Genomic DNA, 17,060 nt, shown 5'->3' on the forward strand with positions numbered 1-17,060 from the left:
CCTTGTTCCGTTTTTTTTTTTTTCGTTTCCGTTCCTTTTTTCCGTATGGCATATACAATATACAGTAATTACATAGAAAAAATTGGGCTGGGCATAACATTTTCAATAGATGGTTCTGCAAAAACGGAACGGATACGGAAGACATACGGATGCATTTCCGTATGTGTTCCGTTTTTTTTGCGGACCCATTGACTTGAATAGAGCCACGGAACGTGATTTGCGGGCAATAATAGGACATGTTCTATCTTCCAACGGAACGGAAAAGGAATGCATAAGGAGTACATTCCGTTTTTTTTGCGGAACCATTGAAATGAATGGTTCCGTATACGGTCCGTATACAGAATGCAAAAAACGGCCCGCAAAACGAAAAAAAAATAAACGGTAGTGTGAAAGAGGCCTAAATCCAAAAAACGAGGCAGCACTCCGACTTCAGGTGAAAAGGTGATTACCCAATTTATTTCCCAGGCAACGTTTCGGCCCACTCAATGAGGCCTTTGTCTGTCTATCTATCTATCTTCTCAATTGGAGTGGTGTTCGGATTGACTAGCGCCACCTAGAGGAGAAGGTGGGAATGTGAAAGGACTGGATCCTCAATGCTTTGTAGAAAAAGGCACACAGCTTCAGTGTAGTGCAATATTGCAGGCAATCTGGAATTTGAGGTCTTAGAGTTGTAACTGAAGAGTTCATATAGGCCGTTAGATCAGAGTCCACTAGAGATGAGCAGCTGAGTCCTTCTCGCTTTAAGGAACATGTCTTGTGTCAACACCTGTGAAGGAGGCAGCAGAGATCGGCTGTATATCCTCCAGCGAGGCTTTCAGAAAATCTTCATAGTTCTAAGGGTTAAGTTCCATGAGATTGTCCCCCCGTGAGGCTGTCAGGGTGATATTGAGGCTCGTCATTAAAATCAGTGAACTCGCACCTCTCCTCTTCTCAGGAGGCTTCAGGCACAATTTGGTGAATGCTGTCAGGGGTCAGTGAATCAAATAAGGCGCCGATTATCTTGGAGGCCTAAAAAGAAAAAAAATAGAAGGATGGAAGGCGTGAAGATGGGACAGGGAGCGTGCGGGGAAGTGATGGAGAAGACAATCCAGCGTCAGCACATCCTCCTCTTATCTCACAAGTCCCAAAGGCCCAAGGAAGAATGTAATTCACTTCTGCTAAATGAAATCAACAATATAAATGCAATTCTCCACCACCTCCTGGCATCTGGTTTGTGTACTCCATGTATGTGTCATCACTGAGTCAGTGGAGAAGCGAACGCAGGACTTACCTGCCGCTGGCTCTGAGGGCTCAGGAGGAACACCATGCTCTTCTGGTCTCTCTGCAGGTTGTCACTGCTACAAGGGAAATACGAAATAATAACTAAGGGCAGGGCTACAAGGTGCCACACAAAGCATAAAAGGTAGGTGGCCATTCTAAAGGGTGTCCGAGAACAGGGTTCTCAGCGTTTCCATCCAAAATAACATCAAAGTTCTCCGTGATCATAAGCTGTGCTACAGAACAAGAATCTCCTAGAGACCTCAGGACCTAGTAAATAGATCTTCTTTCCAATGGTGGTCCTAGCAGTAGGTGTCATAGAAGGTAAGTGTACATTCGATTGGATGCCCTAGGGCCTAGAAGGTATATATTCTAAAGGGGGTCTTAGAAAATGTGTCCTAGCTGGAGGGCGTCATAGAAGGCAGTTGTCCTTTTTAATGGGTCTTCATAAAGGTAAGTGTCATAGAAACTAGGTGTACTTTCTAGAGGGTGTCCTTGAAAAATGGCAAGTGTCCATTTTAATGGATGCCCTAAAAAGCAGACTTTTATTCTAAAGGGTGTCCTTTCTAATGGGAGTCCTTGCAGAGAGGTGTCATAGCAGGTAAGTGTCCATTTTAAAAGGTGTTCTAGAAAGAAAGTGTCTATTCTAAAGGGTGTCCTTTCTAATGAGAGTCGTTGCAGAGAGGTGTCATAGCAGGTAAGTGTTCATTTTAAGAGGTGTCCTAGAAAGAAGGGTGTCCAAGAAAAGTGGTTTCCTAATGGGTGTCCTAGCAGGCCAGTGTCTTCAAAAGAAGATGTATTTTTCAATGACCGTCCTTGAACAGGGGTGTCTTTTTGAATGGGTGTCCACTCTAAAAGGTGTCCTGGAAGGTAAGTGTACATTCTAACGGGTGTCATATGGTAAGTGTCCTAGGTGGTACCTGCCTATTCTCAAAGATGTCCTACAAACAAGGAGTCATAGAAAGTAAGTGTCCCAGATGGTATCTGCCTTTTCTAAAGGGTGTCCTTGAAGTAATGAGTCATTCAAGGACTGTGCACTAGCAGGGTCTCCTTAAAGATAGGTATGATAGGAGGTAGGTGTCCTAAACTGGAAATATCCTTCGTAATCAGTGTCCTAGAAGATAGGTATCTATTTTAACTCGACCTTATAAAAATCCTAAACTCAGCAATGGCCCAGGTGGTGCATTTGACCAAAAAGTAAGCAAAAATTAATCACGCCCTAGAAATCCTCAAAAAATAACTTGCTGAAGAAGTGATTTTCGCCAAGGGAACCGAAATACTTCACTGCCGAGTAAAAATCCCTTGCTTGGGTTTTGCATGATTTCAATAGACTGCTTTAAACTCCGTCTGGCCTAGTTTTCTTGTGCAGCTGGCTATAACTCATGGTTCTGAGGAGAGCGGTGCTGGAACATCAGAGATAAGAAGGCAGAGAGCCGAGGGGTGGGGGGCATCTCAGGCGCTCCTGTCACCCCCTCCCTCCCTCTGACAGAGAGGAAGAAATCAACACGGCTCCCCGCTGGGACTGACACGGCCTCCTGTCACACAGGCTGCTCCCTGCTGCCTCTTGAATTAGAAGCAGGTACGCTCGTGTCACATACACACGTGTGTGCGGTACATATACATGTGAGCTCACCTGGCTGCTGATCAAGGAGAAACAGGAAAATTAGGCTGGCCCTAAAGAAATGGTTCCTTCTTGATAGAAGATGCCAACGACTACCTAGATATGTTGACTTACCACAGGGTAAATGTGCCTTCTTGATGATGCCTAGAAGGCAGCAAAGCTCAAGCTAAGGCCATGACTACCCAACCCCCCTACATATTAAGGACTACCTTCTCTGCTGGTGGTTTACATTAGGGGCCAGCTAAGTTCAAACTAAGACCAGAACTTCCTTCTGCAGATCAAGGACTCACTTCTCTGCAGGTGGTGTCTATTAGAGGAACCATGCTGAGATGGTGGACACTACTGCTCTGATCCACCTGGTTGGCTTGAATGGGTCCCTAAATGGATGTTAATACAGGTTGGGATGAGAACAAGACCCAGAACAACCATCGCCCAGCACAAAAGTCAGGATGACTCTCTAAAGAGAGAGTGGTGGCCTTCTAAGGCGACATCCTGCCCAACATCAAGGCAGCTCTACTGCCCACAGAGACTATAATAAGCTGTCACAGATGGCAGTCTATGAACCCAAAGAGTCACCAAGTATAAATTGGCGTTCCCTTTTGAGAGGTTTTGGTTTTGCCTTCTTCTGGATCCATGGAAGCATCTTCTCAATGAACTGTCTTCAGCCTCAGACTCTCGTGCCCCTGGCTATAGGTTAATAGTCAGCCTACATAACGGGAGCACGAATACAAGGACTGACAGAATGAACCTGCTCTGTGCCCTTGGCAGTGTGTGAAGGTGCCCTCCGCTCGGTCAACATACGGGCAGCTCCGCGACATCTTTTAAGTCATGGAAATCCTGACACGCCAGCTAATCTGTGACATAACAAAAGCCTTCTATAAACGGATTTTCCCGAGACGTAATCCATCAGAGGAAACTGAACCGTCCGGCTTCAATCGCCCAAATCCTCTCTCCGTGACTCTCCTTCATTGCCATGTGTGGTTTAACCCATAACTGCCCAGATTTCCACAGCTGGCCATTAACCAGGGTCATATATATATGCCCCAACACTAAAGCCGACGATCCTTAATTATCATGCTGAAAGTAGGAATGTTAGATGTTCACCATATCAAAGACGAAAATGTCATACTAGGGGGGCGATAGATGGTGCACGGTGGTCTTCTACCAGTGCCATTTCTCACAGTGGCTGCCAGTTACTGGGTGAAACTTTTATAAAACCAGTTGGCCTTGTATAGACTGACTATCCATAGGGCAAACATCTCTCAGGAGGATGGCGAGCTCATCTACTGCTATCCATGCCCCCTTACTTTCCAAACTGACCATTTACAGGCTGCGGGAGTCTGATCATGGTAAAAAGTATTAAAGTTCCCATATCTGGACGCCCATCTAACAGCCAGAGCTGAAGAATTCGGTAAAGTAGGTCTCCCCTTATGGGGAACTGCAGAGATCAATGAATGACATGGACGCTGTAAACAAAAGAGAGGGGGTCCGTACGGCAAGATGACACTTGCCCCCTGTTATAGTGCTGTGTTTCGCCACAGAGGAGCCTGGTGTTTGTTTCCCCTACTCCACACCCTTGGCACACTTCCATACTCCTTGTCTGCTAACCTTAAGTTCCTCTGGGGTGGGGAGTCCTGCACAGGTTATAGCTACCTAATAGCAAAAGTGATAGGACCAGCAGGGGTTCCTCTATGTTATATATGCCCTTGACATTCATTGATTTCAACAAACACTATGTAATCCTTTACCTTTCTTGACTAAGGTTGACAATAATGGGATCTCAGGGGGAAGGAAAGCTGTGGGACCGCCCATGAGGAGACAGTAGGCAGGGAACCTGCCTCAGAGGAAAGGGTTGACATCCCTCAGGCATTTGCCACTTTATCAGCACAACTAATTGCAGCCAGTCATATTGGTTTCACTGTCTGGGCCTCCATACACAGTTTGACATATCAGAAGGTTCCCAGGGCCTGGCATCTACTCCAGAACTGACGCGTTTCAAGACTGAGAATCCGCGTTACTACAGCCGTACTACATAAGAATGCTCCAAACGCTTAGATGTATGACCTATATCTTATGCCGAAGCGCTTCAAGATGTATAGAATAAAAAAAATGAATCTATCTATGGAATTATCTGCCCCATTTTATTCTGGGGATGTCAATGGATCGGAGTACAACGGCTGCCCACCGGAGGACTCTCCGAACTGTTCTTCACATGGAGGTTCCATGTCTGAGCAGCGAGCGCAGATCAATGCAGCCCTAATAAATTATTCACTTCATTTCCTTAGCTAATTATTCTCAGGAGTTTTTTTTTCCTTGACAGAAATACACTGGCGCTTACCTGGCCATTAGCGAGTGGAAACAGGTCACGGCGTTGTCCCGCTGGGCGGCTACCAGTAGACAGGGGCCTGCGATTTCAGCCTTGAACTGCAAGTACAAGAAATACATTATCGGATCAGTAATCTAAATTGGTGACGAGGCAGATCTGTCATTCGGGAGTCTGGAAAAGCTGGGTGATGATTAATATGGTTGCCATAGGGGTAGATGATATGGGAAAGGGAAGTTATCACTGCATAATTAGGAAGATCTGCCATTTAGGAATCCGGGAAAGCTGGGTTGCCAACGGCCGGACTTTATCGCAGCCAGCCTGGAAGAACCTGTAAAAAAATCCTCACTCGCTGGGAAAGTGGTATACATGAAAATCCATTTCCCAGAATCCCGTGGGAAAACGACCTAGCGCCAGACATGGCGTTGGCCTGGTAATGAGGGGATCGTGCCTGCTCTTTTACGTTTTCCTGGTGACCAACGTTAGGGGGCAATGGGGCTGACAATGCAATGAGGATCCCGGGGGTTATCAGCGTTATGGGGGTAGTGTGGCCTCCTTCTCTTATTCCTCCTGGAAATGTATGGCTAAATTGACAAGAGGAATGGTAACACCTAGTTTTCAATTGAGTCATACATGATAGATGGAATAACAGAGGAACAGTGCCAGACTTTACCACCATGCAATCCAAGCAAATGGCTGAGAAATACAACTCAAGGAGAGGACATATCGCCTGTGCAGCTGGTTCATGTACACAGGGGGTAGGGGACGCTGCCCAAATGTAGGGCAATAGGAGAAGTGCCCAGGCTGCACTGGTAAGCTGAGAGTGGCGCTCAGTGGGCTGACGGGGGTGGAGCTTAATTAGCGGACAGAGGCGGGGCTTAGTGGTGTGATGGGGCAGAGCTTAGCGGTGTGAGAGTGCGTGTCCACAGCTAGTCATACCTCAGCAGAGAGGCTATCCTGTAGGCTGTACAGCTCCGCGACAAACTGGGCCTGCGATTGGTCAAACACGGTGAGCCTCGCTGCGGTGATGCGGAACGCTCTGCTGCTCAGCTGCTCCAGTCCTTGGATGTACGCTGGCGAAGAGCCCCCTAGGGCGCGAGAAGGGAACAGCAGGCAGGTGGTCTGGCACAAGGCGCTGGTGAGCAGCGAACCTGCAATACAAAACGCAGGAGGAAATCTCACACGTCTCGCTGCGCGTGTCAAAGTCAGATACAAACATGACTTAATGCAGCCGTGTAATAACGTAATTGTTTTAATTGCGCGGAGTCTACCGCGGTATAATGGGATTTATGAGGTGGTGTCACTCCACCTGTCTGTCACATGTAAATTATAACGTGATTACGGAGCGCCGCTTCTGATTATTATATGTTAAATATTGACATGACTATATAATTATTCCGTGGAAAATAAGATGATGTGCGCGCAGTGGAGGAACAATAGGGGAGGATCAGATTCCCGCCACACATTCATTCTGCCTGAATTTAGGTTCTGCACACAATGTTATCTCACATGAAAGAGCAGCGCTATAACGGCTGTGAGAGTCCGCACCGCCGCGGGTTATACCATGGCTGCTATGTGTAACCTCCCCATCAGCACCATGCACCAGCAGTGACACCAACACCAGCCTGAGACTGCAATGTACCTGACAATCCTGCGATCCCTGCGGGGGACACCCAATTACGACCTCAGGGCAACTCTATAGATCGACATCTCTGCACAATGTACCGGTCCAAGAACACAACACAAAGAAGTAACATGGTACCACTGGACACAGCACCAACCTGTAACCTCTAAAATGTGTAATCCTTAGCATACTGCACCAACCTGTAACCTGATCCTTAGTATACTGCATCACCCTGTAACCTGATCCTTAGTATACTGCACCAACCTGTAACCTTAGTATACTGCACCAACCTGTAACCTTATCCTTAGTATACTGCACCAACCTGTAACCTGATCCTTAGTATACTGCACCAATCTGTAACCTTATCCTTAGTATACTGCACCAACCTGTAACCTTATCCTTAGTATACTGCACCAACCTGTAACCTTATCCTTAGTATACTGCACCAACCTGTAACCTTATCCTTAGTATACTGCACCACCCTGTAACCTGATCCTTAGTATACTGCACCAACCTGTAACCTGATCCTTAGTATACTGCACCAACCTGTAACCTTATCCTTAGTATACTGCACCAACCTGTAACTTTATCCTTAGTATACTGCACCAACCTGTAACCTGATCCTTAGTATACTGCACCAACCTGTAACCTTATCCTTAGTATACTGCACCAACCTGTAACCTTATCCTTAGTATACTGCACCAACCTGTAACCTTATCCTTAGTATACTGCACCAACCTGTAACCTTATCCTTAGTATACTGCACCAACCTGTAACCTTATCCTTAGTATACTGCACCAACCTGTAACCTTATCCTTAGTATACTGCACCAACCTGTAACCTTATCCTTAGTATACTGTACCAACCTGTAACCTTATCCTTAGTATACTGCACCAACCTGTAACCTTATCCTTAGTATACTGCACCACCCTGTAACCTTATCCTTAGTATACTGCACCAACCTGTAACCTTATCCTTAGTATACTGCACCAACCTGTAACCTGATCCTTAGTATACTGCACCAACCTGTAACCTTATCCTTAGTATACTGCACCACCCTGTAACCTGATCCTTAGTATACTGCACCAACCTGTAACCTTATCCTTAGTATACTGCACCACCCTGTAACCTGATCCTTAGTATACTGCACCAACCTGTAACCTGATCCTTAGTATACTGCACCAACCTGTAACCTTATCCTTAGTATACTGCACCAATCTGTAACCTTATCCTTAGTATACTGCACCAACCTGTAACCTTATCCTTAGTATACTGCACCAACCTGTAACCTGATCCTTAGTATACTGCACCAACCTGTAACCTTATCCTTAGTATACTGCACCAACCTGTAACCTGATCCTTAGTATACTGCACCAACCTGTAACCTTATCCTTAGTATACTGCACCAACCTGTAACCTTATCCTTAGTATACTGCACCACCCTGTAACCTTATCCTTAGTATACTGCAGCAACCTGTAACCTTATCCTTAGTATACTGCACCAACCTGTAACCTTATCCTTAGTATACTGCACCAATCTGTAACCTTATCCTTAGTATACTGCACCAATCTGTAACCTTATCATTAGTATACTGCACCAACCTGTAACCTGATCCTTAGTATACTGCACCAACCTGTAACCTGATCCTTAGTATACTGCAGCAACCTACAATCTTAACCTTAGCATACTGCACCAACCTGTAACCTTATCCTTAGTATACTGCACCAACCCAAAATCTTAACCTTAGCATACTGCACCAACCTTAACATCAAACTGTAATGTAAACCTTAGTATACTGCACCAACCTGTAACCTTATCCTTAGTATACTGCACCAACCCACAACCTTAACCTTAGCATAGTGCACCAACCTGTAACCTTATCCTTTGTATACTGCACCAACCCACAACCTTAACCTTAGCATACTGCACCAACCTTAACGTCAAACTGTAACGTAAACCTTAGCACCAATCCACAGCCTTAACCTTAGCATACTGCACCAACCTCTAACCTTAACCCCAGCATACTGCACCAACCAGTAGCCTTAACCTTAGCATACGGCACCAATCTGTAAACTTAATGTTAGCATAGAGGACCAATGTGTAACCTTAACCATAGGGTACTGCACCAACTTATAACCTTAGCATACTGCACCAAGCTGTAACCTTAGGAATAGATAAAGTACCAACCTGTAATTTTAACCATAGCATACTGCACCAACCTGTATACCTTTCACCAACTTTTACGTACCGCACTAACCTCTGCACCAAACTGAAATCCTTTCTGTACTCCAAAGACCTGTAACCTTAACACATTGCATCAACCTGTAACCTCTGCACCAGCCTGCAACAATACCCTTATTTTAATGCACCAACCTGCAACCTTAACACACTGCACCAATCTTTAACCTTCGCATTCTGCCTCTACATGTAATCTTTTGCATCCTGCACGAACTGTAATCTCTGCACAACGACCTAGCCTGTTACCCCAGCATGCTGCCCTACAAAGCATCATCCTGTGTCTCCTGCACAGTGGACCAGTCCACGACCCCACCCGGTCCAGTGCGGTCTGTGACTCCACTATACTGCACACAGCACCAGTCTGTAACGCCTTGCCGGCTGCACCAGACTATTCCTCCAAACCATCGTCTTCAACCGCCATTTGTCATGTCATGACAGTTCATTTCAGCGAGACATCTCATGTGAGAGAGAACGCACGGCAGCGCGTTTTCATCACAACATCACAAAATGTAATTTCATTTCTGAACGTTCATCTCCTCAATGTGGAGCACCGAAAGTATTTCATTACGCCAGTTTCACATCTCCCCTAAAAAACAGCTGCGGGTGCCCATGTCGCCCCGAGGCATTAGAAGGAAACCGCGCCAAAGACTTTCCATTGTTGTTGACACACAAACACAATTCTACTAATCCGCTTGATACGTGGAACCTAGTTAACTGCAGCCAGGATTAGTTCAGAAACTCAGATGCGTTTGCGTGCTGAAGGAGAAGTCCTCCGTCTGCTGGGAGTGAACGGGTTAATGAAACGTGGGGTCTGATTGCGGCAGAAGTGTCGGACAGCTGCGTTCCTGTGCAGGGATGCTGACACCAGCGTGCGTCATTAGCCGAGCACACGTGCCCCTGTGTATGTGACTTGCATTTTCTATATACTTACACTATAAGCTGCACGCACTTGTCGCGGATAGTGCCCGTACGATTAACCCCAAGTGTGACAGATCCCTGCTCGCACATACTGTAAGTACTGTAGGTGCTCGCGCTGGGTTTTTAGACCCACTGCTCACTTTGCCCAACCTATCCCCAAAACAGACAAACGAGTGTGCGGTAATTATTTGCGTGCCTTTGATAGAACAGATTCTGTGATGTGGACGCCTCCGTGGTGCGGTCGGGGGAGGGATTCAAATCAGTTTTCTGTCCCAGATTTTTTTTTATGTATTTTTATTTATTTTTTCGTGTCTGGAGGAAGCAGGGGTAAGACCAGTGACCCGGAAGGGTAGAGGAGGTGGCACATGTGACGCTGAAATTTTCCAGGCCCCTTTATACACCGCTTGTACAGTAGGCCCTATACCCTTTAAAGGGGTTTTCTGGGATTTTACTACGGATGACCTATCCTTTAGCATAGGTCATCGGTATCTGATTGGTGGGGGTCCGACATCCGGAACCCCCGCAGATCAGCTGTTTGAGAAGGCACCGATGTCCCTGTGAGCGCTGCTGCCTTTTCTCAGATTACAAAGCACAGCGCCATACTTTGTATAGTGGCTGTGTTTGGTATCGCGCTCAGCCCCATTCACGTCTACGGGGCTGATCTGTGCCTAGGCCACGTGACCGATGAACGTGACATCACTGGCCTTAAAAAAGCTGAGAGAAGGCCGCGGTGCTCACAGGAACGCTGCTGTCTTCTGAAACAGCTGATCGGGAGGGTCCAGGTGTCAGACCCCCTCCAATCAGAGACTGATGACCGATCCTGAGGATAGGTCATCAGTAGTGTTGAGCGAACTAGTGTTTTAAGTTCGGCGTCTAAAGTTCGGGTTATCGAAGTATCCCGTTATGGATTCCGCTACCACGGACCATAACGGAATTTAGAATCCATAACGGGATTCTTCGATAACCCAAACTTTAGACGCCGAACTTAAAACACTAGTTCGCTCAACGCTAGTCATCAGTATTAAAAACTTGGAAAACCCTTTTAAGGATTTGCTTTAACAGTCACGTTTAACATAGGCCCCACCCCTTTGACTCCTGCCAGTGTGTGTTTGGGCACTGGGAGTCATGATGCCCATCCCAGTGCCACTCACAATCAGGGCAGCTCTACAGGAGGCTTTTCCAGCACCCAGGAGATATGCCGCCTCTTCCTCGAGTCGGGGAGGTCTCCCCTTTTTCCAGGAGGGTTGACAAGTATATTCAGGCTATATCTCCATGTGCCCAACCCAATGTGATAAAGCGGAGCAGACACATTAGATCTATGTCAGCTGGACCTACCATGTAATGTGTATGGGGCCTCTCACTGGAGGAGGACCAGGCCATTACCTGTACTCTGTGATAGTCCGCCATTGCAGAGCGGATTCTTCAGGGCTTGCCTTTGTGTTCTGCTGTTAAATATGACGTCCCGTCTCATCCTGGGGATCTGAAGAGAGAAAGCTGAATGTGAGATTTATATTCCCTGCGTATTTAAACCCTCAGATGCCGCATTCAACACTGATCGAGGCTGCTGAGAATCACAATCAGGTGCTCAGGGGGTTAATAAAAAAAATTATACTCCCCTCATCCACTTGATCGCGGAGAGGCCGTCCGCTCACATCTTGATTGAAAAAAAAAAAAACACAAAGGACCTGCGGAGAGCGTGATGACGTCATCATGTGATCACGCTGGCCGCGTAGTGATGTCACTGCACGCGCCAACCTTGATCACGTCTGATGACTTCACGCTCGCCGCAGACCCTTTGTCGGGTTTTCTTCAAATCAAGACGTAGCAGACGGCCTCTCCGCGATGAAGTGGATGAGGTGAGTAGAATTTTTTTTCACTTTCAGCCACCATTTTAAGAAAAATCGATTTGTGCGAGGAAATGCGGCTTCGCTGCGAATCGCATTTTTCCAAAACTTTGAATCGAATTTCGCTTCATATGCTTCGATTCGCTGAACGCTAATCCTGATCCTCCTGGTTCAGATCTACATCACAGCCTCAACTTGTTTGACACTAGCATTCGTCTCAGGGCGGTACTGGTTCTTTCGGAGATAGGGAGTCTTACAGGCGATGCTCCTTGAGAAAAATAATATGCAAATTAGACCTCTCTCCCAGAAGGAAGAACATAGTCTCTGTGGTGCCACCTAGAGGTAGCTACCCTGTAAAGTAATAGACATTGCCTTACATGGTAGCTACCTCTAGGTGGCACTGCAGAGACTGTTTTCTTCCTTTTGGAGGAGAGCTAATTGGATAGTTTTTTTTCCCAGAGAGCTTTTCCTATAAGACTCCCTGTCTATGGGCGAACTGTTAGAAAGCCTGGTTACCACCTCTATAACAGCTTCCAAAAATGACAAGCTGAGGATTTAACTCTGCAGTGCATATGCCCCGTGTGGACTGACGTACCCCAAAAGCCCTCGCCCCATACTTTAGGCATCTAGTTAACCAGAAGTCTTGCAAGTTGGCACCAGTATGTGATTGCGAACATCGTGACTCCTCAAAGCAGATCATTCTCGGTCCCTTTGTAGTAAGCCACTAGTAAGTACATCAGAAAACGAACCTCGGGATGCGCCGCGGCAGTGAAGGAAGCCAAGACAGCGGATTAGCCCTTACCCTGGAGGGGCCTGGAAACTGGGACTTTTACAAAGGAAGCTGGATACACTGAGAGACCCAGTTCTCCAATAAACCACAGTTACAGTCGTCTCAGTTACACACTGCAATAAAAAACTGAACGAAAAGACTAAGGCCTCATGCACACGGCCGTTGTTTGGATCCGCATCCGAGCCGCTGTTTTGACGGCTCGGATGCGGATCCATTCACTTCTGTCCGCATCCGTTGCTGTCCGCATCCGTTGCTCCGTTCCGCAAATAAAATATAACATGTCCTATTCTTGTCCGCATAGGACAAGAATAGGCAGTTATATCAATGGCCGCCCGTTCCGTTCCGCAAATTGCGGAAGGCACACGGGCGGCTTCCGTTTTTTGCATATCCGCGGTTTGCGGACCGCAAAAAACGGCACGGTCGTGTGCATGTAGCCTAAGGCTACTTTCACATTAGCGTTTTTTGCGGATCTGTCATGGATCTGCAAAAACGCTTCCGTTACCATAATACAACTGTATGCATCCACCATGAACGGATCCGGTTGTATTGTGTCTTCTATACCCATGACAGATCGGTCATGAACACCATTGAAAGTCAATGGGGGACGGATGCGTTTTCTATTGTGTCAGAGAAAACGGATCTGTCCCCATTGACTTACATTGTGTGCCAGGACGGATCCGTCTTGCTTCGCACCACATCGCGGACAGAAAAACACAGCTTGCATCGTTATTCTGTCCGCGATGGGAGCGCAACCAAACGGAACGGGATGCGTCATGTGCTGGCTCTCCTTTACGAACCCTCCTGGGCTCTTGAGCATATATTTGGGCCCCCGATTGGGGCAAACTCATCTGTTTTGTATATGGGAAAAGGGGACATTCCCACGTGGAACATTTTTTAGAATGGTCTTATTCTAGATATAAGGAGTTAACGCCTGTTTAATTCGTTGAGAAGTCCCCTGGGGGTGTAAGGGTGAAGGACGCGTCGATGTAGACGTTCGCAGCCGTTCTGCGCAAAGTGTCACCCTGTCACATGTCCTTCTGTGAAATCCCAGGTTAATGGCTTTCTATGAAGGAGAGGACGTGCGGATTCAGCATGTAAATAACCGCCCTTCCTGCACAATTACATATTCCCCAGCGTTAATGTCCCCCGGGGACATCACTCCGCGGGCGCAGCTGTAAATGACGTATATGTTCTGCCTGCGCAACCGTCTAAAGACGACCAAAAATATCAGCATACGCCTTGTACTTTCATGGTAGCTATTTTGGGCAAAAGTCTCATGGCGTGTTCCGAAAAGCTGTGCAGTCTGTCTGGTAGCCCGATTCCTGGCCAAATTTTCTTGTTAACTCTTCCTGGAAATTTGTTTATAGAAAGAAAATCAATGGGGTTTATCGAGTGCAAGTCTAGACATGGAGGCATCATTGGAGGATCCGTCATGTGTAAAGCCATCGATCCGATCTGTGCCATACATGTGTATACGTACAGGCAGACTCCACAGACAAAGCCAGGATATTACTAAAGTGGGACCAGGGTCAATAACTTAGGGGCACATTTTTTTTAAGACCGGCCCCTGAGCTGGCGTTGGATCGGCAAAGTTATGTAGAGGTGCCGGCCTCTACATACCTTCGGTGTATCCACCGCCGATTCTGAATATAAGACAGCGTCCTTGCTATCGTACATTTAGACCATTTTTTATGCCTAAACCATGAGTAGAAAATGATGAATGAGACCCGTCCCCTTCCCCGCCACGTCCCCTCTTTTAGACCTGGCATGAGCGGGGAAGAAGTCGCAGATTCTGGTGTGCAACAGAACTTGCGCCAGATATACGACACAAATGTGGCCTATAAATGTCCACCTTAGTTTTATTGGGGGTTGAACTCTCGTCCTGCCATTAAATAAACACATTATAATAAATTTAGCAGATTTGCCATGGACATGCTGTTAAAAAAATGCTCCCATTAAGTACATTCGCATAGTATGGTACCACTTGGTGGTCAACAAGTATAGCAATGTGCACAACCATCCACTGAGCTGAGTGCTGGTGGTCGCACATGCCCAGTCACTCTCCCTACTCCCAGGTCTCGGCATAGTGATCCTCAGTTCACTGTAGGCCAGCCAACAGAAATAACTTTCTGCCCAGCTTGTCAGGAAGGAGCAGAGCCTCCACAGTAGTATGGCGGTGGAGCTGAGAAAACTGAGAGCTGCCAGAGGGTGAAGGAGACTGATTCTGTCCAGGGCCGATCCCCAGCAACACCAAGGGGAACATGTGAGAACAAAAAATTATGAAAAGGGTATTTTTTATTCTGATGGCTCTTTTCAGTCCACGGATTGACTTTGTGCAGACAGCTTCATGTGCAAAGAGAATAACTGCAGAAGCGTAACGTGAAGCTCCTGGGTCCCAATACCAAATCATTAACAGGGAAACCCGCCATCCCCCCTCCTATCATGCTTCATTTACAGTACTGGTCTTCATGTATCGGGAAGATAGACCCGATGGGCCCTGACCGGGGTCATGGGCCCGGTTACAACACCACCCTCTGCATTCCCTATAGTTACCCTCCTGCAAGACTAGTATGGTCTGCAATGATATACCGCAGTGATGAGCCCAGGATGTGCCCCACTGGCATGCACAGGGTATGCTCACTCTAAGTATGATGGATAGGTCAGTGAAGTTCAGGGAGGACAAAATCAAAGTGCAGGAGCTGGTGATCCCTGCCCCATGGCTGCCCATCTATTGCTGCCAAACAGCTGGCTGCAGTGCCCTGTGCTCAAAGCTTCTCCGCACTGGCAGAAGTACTATGTAGCAGAGATGTAAAAGCCAGGGTTGTCGTCACACCCGCTGCATACTCTGGGGCCGAGTTCTCATCACAGAGCTTTTCCATGCCAAGGACCACTACATCCTGCAGAGCAGCAACTATGCCCCTTGGAGAAGCCACCACGATGGGACCCTGGGCTACCCAGGTCAGGGTACATTAATACATGGGGCAAAAAGAAGGTACAAAGGCAGCAGGGGCAGGCACAAAAGTGTTAGGGGCGGGAAGAGGATGTGCCCCTGCAGGACAGCTGTCAGAGGAGCGGGCACATCCTTGTCCTGAAGTTACCCATCACATGGTGCCCCCAGCCATTTTCTAGGCAGAGGAAGCCTTCATCCTACGAATACCATAAAAAGTACAACTACTGAGGCTTGAGGCATTGCGTCTATCATACCTCATATGGTTAGAACTCATAGTGATACATTTTTGTCCATTGTGTGGGGCCTGTTAAGATTTTAAGATGGGGTCAATGTCAGAATTAAAAGGGGTCAGTCCGGCTAAGTCTACTTGCACACTCACGTTTTGCGCGGATCCGTCATGGATCTGCACAGACGGATCCGTTCAGATAATACGACCGTCTGCATCAGTTCAGAACGGATCCGTTTGTATTACCTTTAACATAGCCAAGACGGTATACGTCTTGAACACCATTGAAAGTCAATGGAGGACGGATCCGTTTTCTATTGTGTAAGATTGTGTCATAGAAAACGGATCCGTCCCCATTGACTTACATTGTGAGTCAGGACGGATCCGTAAGGCTCAGTTTTGGTGTCCGCCTCCAAAGCGGATTGGAGACGGAACGGAGGCAAACTGATGCATTCTGAGCGGATCCTTATCCATTCAGAATGCATTAGGGCAAAACTGATCCGTTTTGGACCGCGTGTGAGAGCCCTGAACGGATCTCAGAAACGGAAAGCCAAAACGCCAGTGTGAAAGTAGCCTTACTTGGCATGGATCCCGGATAGGGGATTTTCAGGACAGAAAGGCATTTACCTGTTCTGCTTCTAGAACAATGGGCTGGTGGTCGAAGACGAGACCGTCGGGGAAAAAGCGCTTTATTTCTCGGATGGCAGTCTGGTACGAGGTGGAACCTGGAGAGCAGGAAACAATGGTGAGCGGTCAGGAACACACACAACACTTACTGTAGAGAATCCCTACCTACACTGGTCTACCTCATCCTGCTTGTTCTGTAGGGGCGGACAGTGCCTGGAATCTTATAAGGGTCAGATTTACTCAGTTATTCTTCCAGGAAACCTATCAATAAACTGACAACTGGGCGCTAACATTCCTTTTGTCCGATAGTCTGAAACGGTTTAATCAGCGCTGTGTGGAGAGACCTCCCAGTTGTCAATTTATTTTTACATTTCCAAGAGGAATAAGAGAGGAACTGCACAATAGAGAGTTCTAAGAAAAGATGCTCCAGAAATGATTATTTTACAGAGTGGATTTAACTACAGCGGACATGGCAGGAGAGCTGAACAACCCTCTTTAAAACAGATACACCAGGAATAGACCTTCAAAAGACATTGCTCATGACAATGGACATAAGAAAGAGTGGAAAGAGTTAACAGACCTCAGCCGCAGTCTCCGCGCTGACAGAGGCCCATAAAATAATATTTTATTATGGAGATCGA

General features: G+C 47.0%; 1 protein-coding gene across 2 annotated transcripts in view; it reads right to left on the reverse strand.

Annotated features, from left to right (window-relative positions):
• Positions 1-428: 428 nt before the first annotated feature.
• Positions 429-17,060, reverse strand: part of LOC121008957 — a 66,732-nt gene continuing 50,100 nt past the window's right edge. For both annotated transcript variants that reach the window (XM_040441792.1, XM_040441793.1), the window contains exons 26-31: positions 16,420-16,517; positions 11,366-11,462; positions 6,141-6,352; positions 5,217-5,302; positions 1,271-1,337; positions 429-1,008 (exon numbers count right to left, since the gene is read on the reverse strand). In XM_040441792.1, coding sequence (XP_040297726.1) covers positions 931-1,008; positions 1,271-1,337; positions 5,217-5,302; positions 6,141-6,352; positions 11,366-11,462; positions 16,420-16,517 — 638 coding nt within the window. In that variant the 3' untranslated portion in view covers positions 429-930. The remainder of the gene's footprint in view (positions 1,009-1,270; positions 1,338-5,216; positions 5,303-6,140; positions 6,353-11,365; positions 11,463-16,419; positions 16,518-17,060) is intronic.

Source organism: Bufo bufo, chromosome 7 (assembly GCF_905171765.1).
Source record: "Bufo bufo chromosome 7, aBufBuf1.1, whole genome shotgun sequence".
In the NCBI taxonomy this organism is placed as follows: Eukaryota; Metazoa; Chordata; class Amphibia; order Anura; family Bufonidae; genus Bufo; species Bufo bufo.